The 16,993-nt window shown below is 37.8% G+C and overlaps 1 protein-coding gene across 1 annotated transcript; it reads right to left on the bottom strand.

Annotated features, from left to right (window-relative positions):
- Positions 1–1,863: 1,863 nt before the first annotated feature.
- On the bottom strand, positions 1,864–4,832 carry GSX1 (GS homeobox 1). Its single transcript, XM_082246923.1, has 2 exons — positions 3,819–4,832; positions 1,864–2,481 (listed from the first exon to the last, which is right to left on the bottom strand). The coding sequence occupies exons 1-2, from the start codon at positions 4,198–4,200 to the stop codon at positions 2,126–2,128; spliced, it is 738 nt and encodes a 245-aa protein (XP_082103049.1). The 5' UTR covers positions 4,201–4,832; the 3' UTR covers positions 1,864–2,125.
- Between the last annotated feature and the right edge of the window lie 12,161 nt (positions 4,833–16,993).

Genomic DNA, 16,993 nt, shown 5'->3' with positions numbered 1-16,993 from the left:
CACTCTATTCTCACAGCAGTCTACCTTGACACTCAATGGGAGTACTCTTGCAACACTCTACCTCAACACTCAAAAGTAGTACACCTGCAGGACTTTACCCTCTCACCCCAAAGGCAAACACCCAGTGCATTCTACCTTGATATTCCAGGGTCATAAACCCAGAATAAACCCTCAGCACTCTACCTTTGTACTCTTTGGAAGCACACCTACAGGTGTTGTATCTTTGTACTCTAGGGAAGCACAACTGAAAGGCTTTACTTTCATACCATATAAGGATACATGACAGTACTGTTTTTGTGTTATTGAAGGGATTTTAATGGTCACTAGAGCAAACTTCCAAATCTTGCTGAACCTGAAGTGAGAGTATGTGTCCTGTTTCAACGTAGGACTATACATATAGAGATGCCCTTTTCTCTCTGACTTCCCTTTCATGGTGCTACTATATCCCACAAAGATCCACAAGCCATAGCCAATGAGCCTCCTACTCCCCATTACTCCCCATTAGACACTAGGAGAGATTATTGAGGGATAGGTGAAGGCCTTGCAGACCCAATAGTCACATAAATATGAAAAAGGTCCTGCCTCAGTGACATCTCTCATGTTTGCATAGGTAGAAGACCCAGCGCATGCCAGTGGTGTCTGACTACAAGCCCCATAGATATATTTATATTTTATATTTCTAACCTATGCATTCAGTTATTAACTTTTTTTCTGTTCTTATCCACAAAACAGCATGCTAATAAAATGGACAATGTGGTTATTTCCAAGAAAAATACAATTTTGGTTATTACTTGCTTATGTTTTAGTGGCTATGATAAATAACATAATACAGAATGGATCTGTTATGGAATAGTATACTTTGATGCACTATGGAAATTTTTGTTTATTAATATTTCCCTGTTTTTCTAATGGGTACACTTTTGCTGGAAAACCTGGAAAATGCTAAGCAAAGCTGAATCTTGAATGTGGATCTCCCCTCTATATTAGGTACTCTCCTCAATCTTATGTGCAATGGATGAATCTGCAATTTGCTGTTCTCAAAAGATTCTTTAGGAAAAGGACTAACAAAAAAAATTATATATATATATATATATATATATATATATATATATATATATATATATATATATATATATATATAAGCTAAACTAATTTTTGTGTTTTCCTCAAATGCCCACCCCTTTCAGTGTAAATTTTACTTTCTAATTATGCTTGACTTATATGGCTGAATGAAGAATTAGCCTCCAAATTTTAAACAAATTCTCATATTACTCCTTATAGAAATGTGTTTTTCTCTTCATTTAGGCACGACGTTCTACCCTATTTAAGCATCATATTTTCTTATTCACCTTTTGTTTTTACTTACCCTGCAAATTGAATCCAATATTTTTTTTCTTGCTGTGAGATTCACTTTCCATCTTCTGTTACTGATACCTTATAACCAGATTAATAATAATGTACCATTATTTAGCAGGATCTGTGTTGACAATACTCTGATATGTTTAGCTTCTTTGATTATTTAACCAAGATATAAAGTAGCTGTTTGTAACAGTTCCCTCCTTTGATATGTATAGAACCAATATTTTATATTGCACTGCTCTAAAACAGTTTGATGTTTATAGGATGTAAGGACCAAATTTCAGAATGTATGTTATAATCATACCTGAACATTATGAAGAATATAAATAAAATCTCCTGTCAATACCATTTCAACAATTGCAATAGTAGCCTCAATAGGACACAGAATTCTATTTTATTTGTGGAAAAAAACGATTTTTATTTCTTATACATAAATAAATAAATATTTATAATATACAGGAACAATACAGTGAGACGTGTTTTTTTTTTTTTTGTTTTTTTTTTTTACAGAGACAGACGGTTTACAGAGCTATTTACAGAGATTGGGGGAAAGTGTGGCGCAATGTATAGATTCGCAGGTAAAGGGGTGACTCTCTAGACACATACAAGATATATGCAATCTTAGCAGTCAGGAACCTGGACGAATAGAGAAGTACTGCCCGATACCTACATACATGGACAATCAAGCTGGGTGAGTTCGCAGCAGAAATTCTGTACAGTATATACAGTACAACGTTTCAGGAAAGTCTATGCTTGGATGGTGTGATCATGGGCTCGGAGAAAGATCTCTGTCCTCCTTTTCTGAAGAAGAAGGTGACATGAGAGAGTCATCATCCTCCTCATCCTCCAGGCACTTTGCGGATGGAAAAGAGGAACATTTGCAGTTGTGAGGACTGCCCCGGTGTGAGCTGCCCTTCCCTTCCTTCTTGTGCTTGACCCTTCTGTTCTGGAACCAGATCTTCACCTGTTTCTCGGACAGGTTGAGGTAGGTGGCAATCTCTATACGCCTGAGTCGGGACAGATACATGTTGGAGGCGAATTCTCTTTCCAGTTCTAGGAGCTGGGTGCTGGTGAAAGCTGTGCGCATCCTCTTACTGCTGGGCAACTGGCTGGAAGATGTGTCTGCAAGGGAGAAGAACAACCATCAGTCAAAGTGAGAAAACATTTGGTCCAAGCAGGTGACAGTTCATCATTCCTGGGGTGAGCACCCTCAATGTCAAGCTGCTAGCGCTAAAGTCATGCATGGGCATAGCATAGCTGGTAATGGCTAAGTATAGGGACTCAATGTCAAGCTGCTAGCGCTAAAGTCATGCATGGGCTGTTTAGGCGCATAGCTGGCAATGGCTAAGTATATGGACTCAACATCAAGCTGCTAGCGCTAAAGCTTTATTGCTAAAGCCATGCTGGGGGTTTTGGATGCCCAACTAGTTAGGGCTAAGTATATGGACTTAATGTCAAGTTGCTAGCACTAAAGCTTCATTGCTATAGCCATACTGGAGTTTTTGTAGACGCGTCTAGTTAAGCATACGCACATGGACTCAATATCAAGCTGCTAGCACTAAAGCATCATAGCTAAAGCCATGCTGGGGTTTTTAGATACCAAACTAGTTATGGCTAAGTATATGGACTCAATGTCAAGGAGCTAGCACTAAAGCATCATTGCTATAGCCATACTGGATTTTTTAGACACCTGTCTAGTTAAGCATACGCATATGGACTCAATATCAAGCTGCTATAGCACTAAAGCGTAATATCTAAAGTCAGACATGGACTGTTAAGACGCCCAGCTATGGTTAAGCATATGTACTTAATGTAAAGCTGATTGCGCTAAAGCTTCATTGCTAAAGCCATGCATGGAGTGTTTAAGCACGCAACTGCTTGTGGATAAGCATGTTTATGCAATATCTAGCTGCTAGATCTAAAGTTTCATTGCTAAAGTCATGAATGGAATGTTCAGGCACACAACTGATTATTGATAAACATGTACACTCAGAGGTAAGTGCTAAGTCGTGCTTGGACTACCTATGGACACAAAGCTGGTTAAGCATATGTACCTAAAGTCATGCATGGGCTGTTAACACACAACAGATTATTGATAAGTATGTGTACTCAATATCGAGCTGCTAGCGCTAAAGCCTCATTGCTAAAGTCATGAATGCTGTTTAGACACACAATTGATTATTGCTAAGCATGTGTACACAATGGTAAGGTGTTAGCGCTAAAGATTCATTGCTGAAGTCATGAATGGGTTACCGGTATTAAGACATGCAACAGATTATCGCTAAGCATATGTCGGAGATGCGCAATGCTCTTTCCATTCTTGATCAGATTACATTTTTACCATAATTTATTTGAATTAAAAGATTTGCATTAAATAAACCATACAAAACTATACACATAAAACTGATAAACTTTTTAACAAGCACCTGTCATAAACTTAGTATCAACAAGTGACCTACCGACAGAGATGCAGTGGAACTGTCTGGGATCTGGCATGGGGTATGCCGCCTGGTATATGGCTGGACCATGGCTCAGATTGAGGGGTGAGGATCCCGAATGTTGTCTGCCAATGCCTGATGGGCAATACTGAGAGCTGAAGGAGGAGAACGATGCCTTGAGCAGTGGGATGCCTGGTGGAGGGGCATGGAGCTGGGAGGTTGCCACACACATCGGGCACACGCACAGCAGTCCTGATTTTCGAGAGTGGCAGGAGCCAGCAGACAGTCCATGCAGGGGGTGAGAGGGGTGCACTGCATAGGGGAACAGCGGTGGGCTGTTTTCATCCTTCTTCTCATTGGATTCCCTTAGGATAAGGGAGTCTACTAGGAAGGAACGAGGCATGGGTGCAGGATGTGCAGGCTCTGGAGGTGCAGAGCTGAGTCCTGGGGGAACAGTTCTGTAGGATCAGTGCACTGGAGATGAGATGTTGGGTTCTGCACCCTAAGCTTGATGTACTGGAGAAGAGATGCTAGGTGGTACACCCTAAGCTTGGTGTACTGGAGAAGAGATACTGGGTGCTGCACCCTAAGCTTGATGTACTGGAGAAGAGATGCTAGGTGGTACACCCTAAGCTTGGTGTACTGGAGAAGAGATACTGGGTGCTGCACCCTAAGCTTGATGTACTGGAGAAGAGATGCTAGGTGGTACACCCTAAGCTTGGTGTACTGGAGAAGAGATGCTAGGTGGTACACCCTAAGCTTGGTGTACTGGAGAAGAGATGCTGGGTGCTCCACCTTAAACTCAGTCTACTGGAGGAGCAATATTTCTTCTTTTTTTTCAGAGTTCTATGAGCATTGCTCCTAGTTGTGATCGATGTTGAGCTCTGGTGTGCTGTGTCCAAGTCCCCAAACTGATGTGTCCTCTAGTTGTCTCTGCTAGGAGTGTCTCCAGAGAGCTGAGCACAGGAGGGTGCTGGCCAGCAGTGTGGTGCTGAAACTCCACTCCCTCAACTTATATAGCCTTCTCCTCGCCATGTGATGCGGCCAGCACTCTCAATAGCCTCTTTTTGTGGCTTTTCTCTTGGCATTCCCTCTGCACGCTTCTTCATTATTTCACTTGTTAACTAAATGAACTGCATAATGTACTCTATTCTTGTCAGCCCCACCCAGGCCGTCTCCCACCCTCATCTCCCCTCTCTGGGATTTATTTTCCTATTCCCTGGCTATTTAATATTCTTTTATCTCTCTGCATTTTGCGTTGCTGAATATAAGAAGGTTTCCCCCTATTGCTGATATATGAAAATAGTGTTTGGGTATTATTGGAAGCGTGGTAAGGGTCAGCCCTATTCTCTATTCTTCAGCCACCTGTAGAATCCTGCTTCACTGCACTTACCATGTCCTCCTTAGTGAGAGCAGCCCCCGATCTTTTCCATCCCGGATTACAGTATATACTATATACATTTATTCCAGCTTGGGAACTTAAGTTATCATTCTTTAGAGACCCAAGTCACTAAATGGCATCATTTGGAAAGTTTCTATAATTTTGTTGAATGTTCTGTACAACCAAATCGTCATCTGTCTTTTCTTCTCCTTTATTTATTGTCACTTACATAGGAAATAATATTAATAATACATTTTGTTTATAGGCACCCTTCAAAACACCCAAGGACACCTTACAAAGATAGCAACAAAGCAACAATAAAGTAAATTCAAAACTAGATAGAGTTTATAATGTTCTCTATACCCAAATCTCCATCTTTCTTTATATGCTTTCTATTTTAATTGTTTGCCTTTCACCATTTAACTGAAGATATGAAACCAGATAGGCAAATACAAAAAGGTTTACACATTTATATACAAGCAGGAATTAATTCACATGCATATAAACAACATAAATGTAAAATATAGGTATATATAGGTATATACAGTTCACACACAGATTAGTGTTAACTGCTAATATTACTGCAGGATTCTGGACACAAGCTTTCATATCAGTATGGGAGAACAAAGTCCTCCTTAGTGGCCAGCTTTTGGGATATTGAATATAGGTTGATTATATTTTATTCCAAACATTTACACAATTGAGTTTTAAAAGTTTAAACAGAAAGATTGCAAGCAATGGTATTTCAAAAAAAGGTAAGATTTTGTGAATTAAAAACAAATTGAAATATATAAAAACATGAACTATGTACAGTCTGACCTATGCATGTGCACTGTTTGTAATGTGGGATAAAATGTTAAGTTAAATGACTGCAACCTCCCCTTTAGCATTCTGTATATAAAACAGAATACAAACTGATAGAGTGAATATCAATAAGGGTATTTGTTTACTGTTTTTTTTGTATCATTAAAAAAGGTTAGATTATAAATAAATATATAATTGTCTTCAGAAAAGTAGCATAACAGCTTCAGCATAGCTTTCAGATATGTAAACTCACAAATATAATTAGAATATAATTAGGCAATGCAGTTATTATTATAAATATAACTTTCTAGGTATTATAGCAACATAGAAATTGTATAAATGAAATATCAATAATTATTTAACTCATTGAAATAACACATTTTACATATGCATTATAATAAATTTCAGCCAAATAACTAATAATAACATTGCTTTAAAACATAATAAAATATGAAAATAAAAATCATAAAATTCAAATTGTATTCAGTTTTAAAGTTGGCCACATGTGTTACTTTTTACTTGGACAATATATTAAGTTGAGACAATCATGGTAAAATCAAAATGTCTCAGACAAAATCCATTCATAGATATGCACTGTATACAACTGTTCATAAGACTGAATCTATCCATACATCTTACAATTTTTTTTATGGTCAATTTTGACATTGTTAGATAAAATCATCTTTGTACCTTTCCACTTAAAATAAGCAAGTTGTAATGTATGGCCCATATAAATACCTTATTTGCATTATTTTGTGGAGCGAGTTATTAAATACTTAGAGAGAGGATATTAAAGAAATGAATATTTGTGCCTGGTCTTGACTGTGATCCTGCATCATGTTTAGCTTTTAGCAAATCAGAATGGAACATCCCTAATTGTCCCATAAAATGTAAGACCTAGTATTCTTAGTAAATCAGGCCCACTTTGTATGTGTGTTTAGTTTAGCATATGTTGTTTTCAATTAGGCATTTTCTTTGGTATTATAAATGTTGTTTTTGTTGTTTATATTATGAGTTTCTCTTTAATTCCAGAATGGTCCATCGTTTCACTAAACTATATACTATAATTTGCATGTCCAGCTCCATTTTGGCAATAAAAAGTACCGCTTTTGTTTAAACGCACATTTTGTTGGCACATTGTGTGCGGAAAGAAGAGTCTGCACACGATACGTTTCACACAAAACAAGCAGAAAATAAGACCTTTTCCACAGGGACCCACATGTAATATATTCATTTAGAGAGTATTAGTATATATAAATCTGTTTAACAGGTAATACATATTAATAATGATATGGGCTATTAAGGCACAAAAAACCCATTGCTTTGCATAATTGATGGACTGATGCTGAGAAGATGGATAAGCGGCGGATAAAATGACCATATTATGTGCTTTAGGGGGCAGAAAACCAGTTTTGCACCTGCAGTCCTCCCCACCCTCAGGCAAGGTTCCTGCAGAGCTGCCTGGGGGCAAAAGAGTTAACTCCCCCTTCAATGGACACCCAGCCAAAGCTACTGGGAAGAATATCTAAAAAATAACCAGTTTTTTTTTTTTTTTCTTCTGCAGTTTGAACCTTATTGAATGTCATTGAAGAAAGTTTTGAATGCCTGATAAAGAGGAGCGAATTAAAGTGTGTGACAGCAGAGGATAAGCAAACACAAAGAGATCTCTGTCACACTTTGGGCAAAATCTGTGGGCTTTTTACCAAGCCTCCTTTCTATGATTGAATTAAGAAATAGGAAGACACTTTCTTTCACTTTACAGCCATTAGGGAAGGAAAAAAAAAAAAAACTTCAAAGCAGATTGCACTTTTTAATGTGCGTGCTGACAATGGCATCTGTTTTGTGGCAAAATGTTGCAGAAGGATTGTTTTGCAATTATGGAGTAAAACAAGTCAGACTTTGTGAAATGGTCAGCGACTGGTTCACTTCTGGTTATCACTGGTAGGATGTCTGCATCAGTGGTGGTGGCCCCGCTAGTGCCAGCGTGGCGTACCCTTACAAGCACTATGCCAAGAGCATATGTTATGTCAAGAACATATTTGATCTTAATCACTTTCCTCCAATAGCTTTTTATAAAACTTTTTTGGGACAGCTCTATTTACCCATTTTTTACTTACAATATTTTACAATACCATACTATACAATATACAATACAATTGTTTCTATTAATTTGTATTTAAGTATATTTTTTGCAGGTCGTGGCATTTATTTGAAATGCTTTTATGTGGTTTTGCATTCGGTATAACCTGGCTTTATGTTTGCCATGGGTAGAGTTTGTTTTGCATTTTATCTTCAGCTGTATGTGTTAATATACATGGAAAACGTATGTATAGAGCATTTTACATGTAGTAGCATTCTGTGTTTAGAATAAAAAAATTCCTTGCTGGAAACCAGAGCCAGATTTTTTTAAAACGCATTGTTTAAAAAATGTATCAATAAACACTGCACTACTCAAAACCATCATGTGTTGTTGTAGATACAATTTAAAGTTCTGTAAAGGAGGCCTTAAAATGCAAAAGTAAGAAGTAGGTCGAAAGATGGCGATATACATTGCAATCTGATTGTACAATCTATTTTTAAGTTCACCATTCATGTTACAATCTGATTGTTCAGTCTCCTCTAAGTTTATACACATTAATACACATTAAAAAATAATTGTACAATATCCTTTCAATCTGCCATCATTTACAGTATGTAGTACAAGGGCCTTTCTGATTGGATACAAAATGAATGGTGTGTTTAGGAATGCTCTTATATTGCTTAGTTTTGGCAAACTTAATGAGATTTTAATGTTTATGGCCAGCTAAAGATTAACCAAAACTGTGAAATGTGAGGACCTGCTTATAAGATACATATCTCTATAAGGAAAGAGAAGGAGGCGCAACACCTAGTGCATTACCCGTGGTCACAGTGTAAAATGTTTTATTAAAATGCCAAATGCATACTCACAGACAGGAAGAAAGTAAAATCGCAGAGCTCTGATGAAGGGAGCTTGACTCCCGAAACGTATTAGCGGTCTCATACAGGACATGTTCCATTCCATGTGTGGTGGAATATTTTAATGCGATTACAGTAAACCCCCCTCCATTGCGGGGGTTACGTTCCGGACCCAGCCGCGAAAAGTGAAATTCCGCGAAATAGAAAAACCCTATTAAAATGCATTGTAGGCATGTTTATTTTACTGTCACTGTACGTGTAGAAGCATTTTAAGGTCTTTAAACACACTTTTAAAACAATAGAAACTCATTTAAACACATAAAAGATACTAAGAGACATAGCAAGAGCTATGGAAAACACAAAAATATTTCATGTTTAATGATTTATATAGTAAAATAACATTACAAAAAAAAACGCGAATTACCGGGACCGCAAAAACTGAACCGCGATGGAGCGGGGGATTACTGTAAACACATTTTAATAAAACATTTTATATGGTGACCACGGGTAATGCACTAGGTGTTGCGCCTCCTTCTCTTTCCTTATGTATCCCAGTTGGAGTTCCCCGCCTGAGGAGAGCAGCACACTGGTCTTCCCCTTCGGAGTGAGCGCTTGGCTGAATTGATTGTTTGGTTATTGCGGATACATATCTCTATACTATATTTTTATCCTTTCGGGCAGGCGCTACATATTTATTGGCAGATCTAAAGTTGATTGCATTGCTAGATTGTAATCTGTATGGTCAACCTAACTAAAAGGCCAGCATTTCTCAAACTTTGAACCCCACAAATAATTTTTAGACTGACTTTTTCATCTATCGCATCAGATGGACAAAAAAAAAAAAAATCGCTATACCTACAGGCTCTGTGAACTCTTATCAAATCCAATTCATGGGGCTCAAATTCCCTTTACATTGTTGGTCAGTGAGAAGAACACCCCCTTTACAGTGGTGGTCAGAATGCCACCCTTACAGATAGCTAAAAAGACCATTGGTGTCATACTTCTAGTTTGGTCCTGGAAATATGCAGCCACCATCAACTGGGTGGTCAATCAGCCACAAGTCATTGAACCCCTAGCAACTTCTGTAAGAACCCAGGGAACCCTGGAAATCTGGTTGAGAATGACTGCTATAGGCAATCATCATGTTTCATTGGCAAAGGGAAGAGAAAACTACATTAACCCATAGCAACCAATCTGAAGTTGTATATCACTAGTAAAATACACTCACCAGTAACTTTATTAGGTACACCTGTTTGCATTACAATTGCATGGTAACACAAATTGCTAATCAGCCAATCACATGGCAAAAACTGATTGCATTTAGGCATCTAGACGTGGTTAAGACGTTTTGCTGAAGTTCAAACCAAGCATCATAATGGGGAAAAAAGGGGATTTAAGTGACTTTAAACATGGCATGGTTGTTGGGGCCAGACGGCTGGTCTGAGTATTTAAAAAACTCCTGATCTACTGGCATTTTCAAGCATAACCAACTCTAAGGTTTACAGAGAATGGTCATAAAAAGAGAATATATCCAGGAGAGGCAGTTGTGTGGTGGGAAATGGCTTGTTGATGTCAGAGGTCAGAGGAGAATGGGCAGACTGGTTTGAGATGATAGAAAGGCAGAAGTAACTCAAATAACCAACCAAGGTATTCAGAATATCATCTCTGAACGCAAACAACACATTTGAAGCAGATGGGTTACAGCAGCAAAAGACGACACCAGGTGCTACTCCTGTCATCTAAGAATAGGAGACTAAGGCCACAATTCGCACATTCTCACCAAAATTGGACATTAGAAGATTGGAAAAATGTTGCCTTATCTGATGAGTCTCGAATTCAGCTGCGACATTCAGATGGTAGGGTCAGAATATGGCATAAACAAAATGAAAGCATGGATCTATCCTGCCTTGTATCTATGGTTCAGGCTGTTGGTGTAATGGTGTGGGGGATATTTCCAGCAGGATAATGCACCATGTCACAAAGCTCAAATCATCTCACCACTGATTTTTTGACGATGACAATGAGGTCACTGTACTCCAATGGCCTCCACAGTCGCCAGATCTCAATCCAATAGAGCACCTTTGGGATGTGGTGGAATGGGAGACTCCCATCATGGATGTGCAGCCGACAAATCTGAAGCAACTGCGTGATACTATTGTGTCAATATGGACCAAAATCTCTGAGGAATGTTTCCAACACCTTGTTGAATCTATGCCATTAATATTTAAGGCAGTTCAAAATGCAAAGGGGGTCCAATCCAGTACTAGCAAGGTGTACCTAATAAAGTGGCCGGTGAGTGTATGTTCAGTTGCTAGGTGTTACTTCACTTTATACACTGGGGTTGATTTACTAAAACTGGAGAGTGCAAAATCTGGTGCAGCTCTATATAGAAATCAGCTTCCAGGTATTCTTTTCAAAGCTTAACTGAACAAGCTGAAGCCAGAAGCCGATTGGCTACCATGCACAGCTGCACCAGATTTTGCACTCTCCAGTTATAATAAATCAACCCCATTGTCATAGTTTCCCTCCCTGCCCTACTGAAAAGGCTTGTGTATGTGACATAGTAACGGCTATAAATCAGGCTGTACAAAGATTTAAATCAGTGACATATCGGTTTATAAGATGGACTGATCTCTGGCAAAATCAGGCAATGTGTGTTTAATGTAGTACAGGAAACAATATAAACTATATATATATATATATATATATATATATAGTAAATCTAGCAGTCTCATGTACACTTCATAAAAATGACAACCAAAAAGCCTTTAAAATAAATGCATCTTGAAAACATTCACAGACATTTATTTGTTTGTTATAGATATCCCTAATATGCACATCCAGACTTTTATTATTATGATTATAAAACATCCTGTCATCCTATTATATATACCTCCTATAAATTAAATCTGTACAAATAGCACTTTTTGGCATCAGAATAACCCGTTTTGGAAAATTTTGTCATGTGACTATTGAATTACAACTGCCATTGGTCACTGCACTTTTACAGTGAGCCAGGCCCACACCAATCAAGGTTCCACTCACTTCCAAAAATCATTTTTCCCATAATTTGTACGTCCGTCCTAGATTTGAATAAGGAATAATTTATTCCTTGGTTATACAATTTTTTTTGAATATATTATCTGTTCCTAATCAGATTTGGCCCTTGACACTGTAAATTATTATGGTTGCTGAAGTGAATCCTAAAAGTCATAAAACACACAGGAATAAGATTTTATCCCACAGATTACTTTTTTATGTATCTAGGAAAATGATGAAACGAGTAAAGGGCTGATATAATGCTGCAGACTTTAAGGCTTGGTTCACACTAAGCAGACTCAAAGTTGCTAGATTTTCAGTGCATCTTTGGAGCCTGACTTTGATAAGACTTTGATGAGACTTTGAAAGAACTTTTATATTCCGTGGCATTAAAGTCATGTCAAGGTCAGATCAAAGTAGTCATGCAAGAACCTTTTCTTAAGTCGGAGTGTATCAGTAGTGCTAATTAAGACAGCTCTCATTGACTAACATGGGATTTCACATGTCATGAGTCTTGGGGTCTCACAAGTTGGATCCCAAATCACGGCAGTGTGAACCAAGCCTAAAACAATAAACATTTTAAAGCATATCATTGGCCACAGTATAAAAATCAATCATTCATGTCCACATTGTATTTCAACTATTTCTAGCCACCTGCTAATAATCTAAACTATCTTGATATTTATAAATTTACTTTGTGAAGATGTCCACACATTTACGGTACTTCCTTGAATTTTGTGACACATATTCACTATGCTCTGTCAGTAGGCATTGCTGTGTCACACATTTCACAGATCCTGCCTTCTGAACCACAGTGGTGCCGGGAGGAGGTACCATGGGATATGTAGTCCTTAGAAATCAAAGTAAACAGCAGAGGAGAAGATGCAAAGCATATAGGGAATCTAGGAAGTTGTGGAAAGAGATGGCAAGCAGGCAAGCAGAACTTGACAGGAGAAACCTATAAGGAGATTTTTTTTAAGTAAGTTTATATTGGATTGTCAATAATAACTATTGTCTGTACTATTATTACAATGCTAATATTATAAAATGAAAGTGTATGCTATAACCAGAGATCTCCTTTTAAAATTCAGCAAGTGACCTCTTGACTTTTCATGGGAATGAATAGGCAGCACTCATCCAGGAATAACTCCAGGAGACGAGACATTTTGTGACCAGACATAACATCTTTTTCATGTCTAGAAAACTTTACTGATGCTACCTTTATCACTAAAGTCAAAAGGTGAAGTTATATCCAGTCAAATCCACAAAACATCAAGTTATACAGGTGCAACTCATAAAATTAGAATATCGTCAAAAAGTTAATTTATTTCAGTAATTCAATTAAAAAAGTGAAACTCAAATATTTTATATAGATGCGTTACACACAGAGTGATATATTTCAAACATTTTTTCTTTTAATTTTGATGATTAAGGCTTAAAGCTTGTGAAAACCCAAAATTCAGTATCTCAGAAAATTAAAATATCACATAAGACCAATAAAAAAAAAAGTATTTTAATACAGAAATGTTGGCTTACTGAAAAGTATTTCCATGTACAGTATAGTATGCACTCAATACTTGGTTGGGGCTCCTTTTGCATGAATTACTGCATCAATGCGGCGTGGCATGGAGGCGATCAGCCTGTGGCACTGCTGAGGTGTTATGGAAGGTTGCTTTGATATCTGCTTTCAGCTCATCTGCATTTTTGGGTCTGGTGTCTCTGATCTTCCTCTTGACAATACCCCACAGATTCTCTATGGGTTTAGGTGAGGTGAGTTTGCTGGCCAACCAAGCACAGTGATACCATGATAATTAAACCAGGTATTGGTACTTTTGGCAGTGTGGCCAGGTGCAAAGTCCTGCTGAAAAATGAAATTAGCATCTCCATAAAGCTGGTCAGCAGAGGGAAGCATGAAGTGTTCTAGAATTTCCTGGTAGAGGGCTGCGCTGACTTTGGACTTGATAAAACACAGTGGACCAACACCAGCAGATGACATGGCTTCCCAGATCATCACTGACCGTGGAACATTTTGCATTTCATTTGGAAATCAAGGTCTCAGATTCTGGAGGAAGAATGGAGAGGCACCGAATCCAAGTTGCATGAGGCCCAGTGTGAAGTTTCCACAGTCAGTGATGATTTGGGGAGCCATGCCATCTGCTGGTGTTGGTCCACTGTGTTTACTGCTGACTACTTTTTTAATAGAATTACTGAAATAAATTATGTTTTTGATGATATTCTAATTTTATGAGATGCACCTGTATATGCTAGGCAAGGGATTCTGTGTGCAAGTGAAGAAATACTATAGAATGCAATAATGATTTATATCACAAATGAAGTCAAACACATAAAAAACATTCCACACTGGAAGGGTCATGAACAGGAATCTTATGATAGTTTTCAATGGGGAAAGGCTACACAATTGAACAACAAAAAGGACTTTGACATCATCTTCTTCTTGTTTAAAGTAGACATTTTTTTTACCTTGTTAATGCAATTTCAAAAGTTCTTTTCAATCTATAAATCTGCAGCTTTTATTAAAATAATACCTGGTGATGCCATTAAGGAGTTTTTAATTGTGCTCTTACCGGTAGAGACTACAACTAGTTGTACCAGCATATACTGTGTAGCCATAGTCTACCATTGTTACTACTAGGAAGTTGGTCTACATGAAAAAATGATGAAAACAGGGTAAATAGATTATTTTTAATGAAAATAAAAAATCTGTAAATTGTTTATGACATTCAGTGCTTTTGCAACCTAAGTGTTGTCTAGTTAAGGTTTGCTTCTAAAAGCTCCAGCATGACAGTGTAAACAAGTTTAAAACCCAGTTACTATGCGATGCACAAGCCTTCTAAAGCAAACACAAATCTTTCTTTACCTTTCCTGACTGAATCAAATCCTTCCTTAGCTGTGTCTCACACACTCCCTTCCCAGACACTGCAGCTCACAGAGTTTCAGCAACAGAGACAGTGGAGTTAATCCAGAAAGCAGTGGGCAGGACTGGGCGTGGCCAGGCATTGATTGACAAGCTACAGGCAGTGACACTGCTGATAGCCACACCCCCTGCAACATCATCTTATTCCACTGTAGTACAACCAGGCAACTGTGCTCTGATTTCGGGAGCAGTGCAGCATTGTTGCCACGCCATCAGGAAGCTGAACTAGGTGGATTTCACTTGCAGGATCAACATTTGTGGTACTTTGCAATGGGACTAAGTGAAACTTGTAAGTACAAATGAACTAATAACATTTAGAGCTGTAACACATTATTTTTTTTTCATGGAAAAAAAATCTACTTTAAATAAAAAAAGACCCAGTAAACATATAGGAGATCGTTGTTACACTGATTGGAAGGCTATACCTGGAGCAGCCTAGGCTGTAGGATAGAAGCATTAGCTGTGAAGACCTACACCTAACATGGCTGTCACATGCAAAAAAAGAAGATTTCTTAACCTGTATTTAAAGCCAAAACGTTTTTGTTTTGAATAGAGTAGGAAAGGGTTAGAACTCTTGTTAGAATTTATCTGCTGTATGTGCCCTTTTTTGGCAGGTCCACTCTCCCTGTTTGTCCTAGTAACCATTGTCGCCGCAACTGAAACTAAGAGGGTACTACTCCTCATTTTGGGGGATTTGATCTCACTTCCTGTTTTATTAACAAGACAGGAGGTCAAGGGAAATCTCCCCAATTGCAAAAGAAAAACTGTTTTTAACTCTTCCCTACTATTTCCAAAAAAATGCAAAAGTTTTGGCTTTAAATATACTTAAAGCTAAAATATATTTTATTAGAGGCCTGCTGAATGTCTCTCAAAGCAACAACTGAAGAGGGCCTTACCTGTGTGTAGGACACTCAATGCACATGTGTTTCTCTAAATTTATCCCTAGATCTGATATTTAAATGAAATTTATAGGTATGCTCTTATTTAGAAATCATTTGTACGTACCTATTATTGACCCTTCCCGCTTGACCCCTTTGCATTGTGCTAATGCACATGTTCCCACAATGCACAGTACTGCAGAATGCACACATTAGCGTATTACAGTGCCATTTATTCTGAATGATACACTAAGGCACTAAGGCGGTCCATTATTGTGCATTCCAGTGTGCTTCAACATATGCAAACAAACTACTGAGCATTGTGGTGAATTGTGTTGAGAAACAAAAAATCAGGTATTTGGTGCACTTGGATGTGTTGGCAACTTATTCAAAATGACTGGCAACACATATAATCATTATACAAAATTGTGCAAGGGTCCTAATTAGTTGGGCCAAGGATTGTTACTTTGATAAATGCATAAGAAAGCTCAGTTCACAAATTTTTGTTGCAAACGTACATTTTAAACTAGTTTTATATGTTTCGTAGTTGCATTAGGGTAGTCCAATGAAAAGAATGGGCTGCCAATGCACCAAGGTGCTAATCACTATTGTTTTTCCTTCAAAAAACCCCACCTCTGCAGAAGTAATTGCATGCTCAGATAACCCAAAACTGCATATTTTTTTCACAAAAAAAATCAGCAACTAAAAATAGAAAAAATGTAAACAGCTTTGTCGTACCTATAGTTAGAGCAAATTCAAGTTTTAATTTCACAGTGTGATAATTCTGCTTAATTTAGGGTAAATGTCTCTCTGTAGCTGGGATACAGGGTATTTCGGTCTGGTACCTCCAGTAAGTGAGAATTAGGACGTTTTTTTCTAATAGTAAAAAAAACAGGAGAATTGCAATGTAAGGCTCAGCAAAAGACCGCTCAGCGCAGCCTGTGCTTTGTGTTAAATTTACTAGGTGTCCCTTGAGAGCAAATCACACTTCTCACTTTTTTATTTAATAATCCTACCTATTTTCCTTTGATTTACAATCCCTTTACTACCACAAACATATATCAAATTTACTATCATACAAGATTTTTCCACTAGCTTTCTGTCTTTTAAACATTTGTAATTCTGTTTGTGACCACTGGAGGGGGCAATATGCAAAAGCAGTTGCAAGCTAAAAGTAGATTTGTTTCAAAAATCCAAACCCATTTATTTTCCATGGAATTTC

Source organism: Pelophylax lessonae, assembly GCF_965119305.1.
Source record: "Pelophylax lessonae genome assembly, chromosome: 2".
NCBI classification, from domain to species: Eukaryota; Metazoa; Chordata; class Amphibia; order Anura; family Ranidae; genus Pelophylax; species Pelophylax lessonae.
Note: the sequence above shows the minus strand (reverse complement) of the source record. Positions and strands in the feature narration are given on the sequence as shown.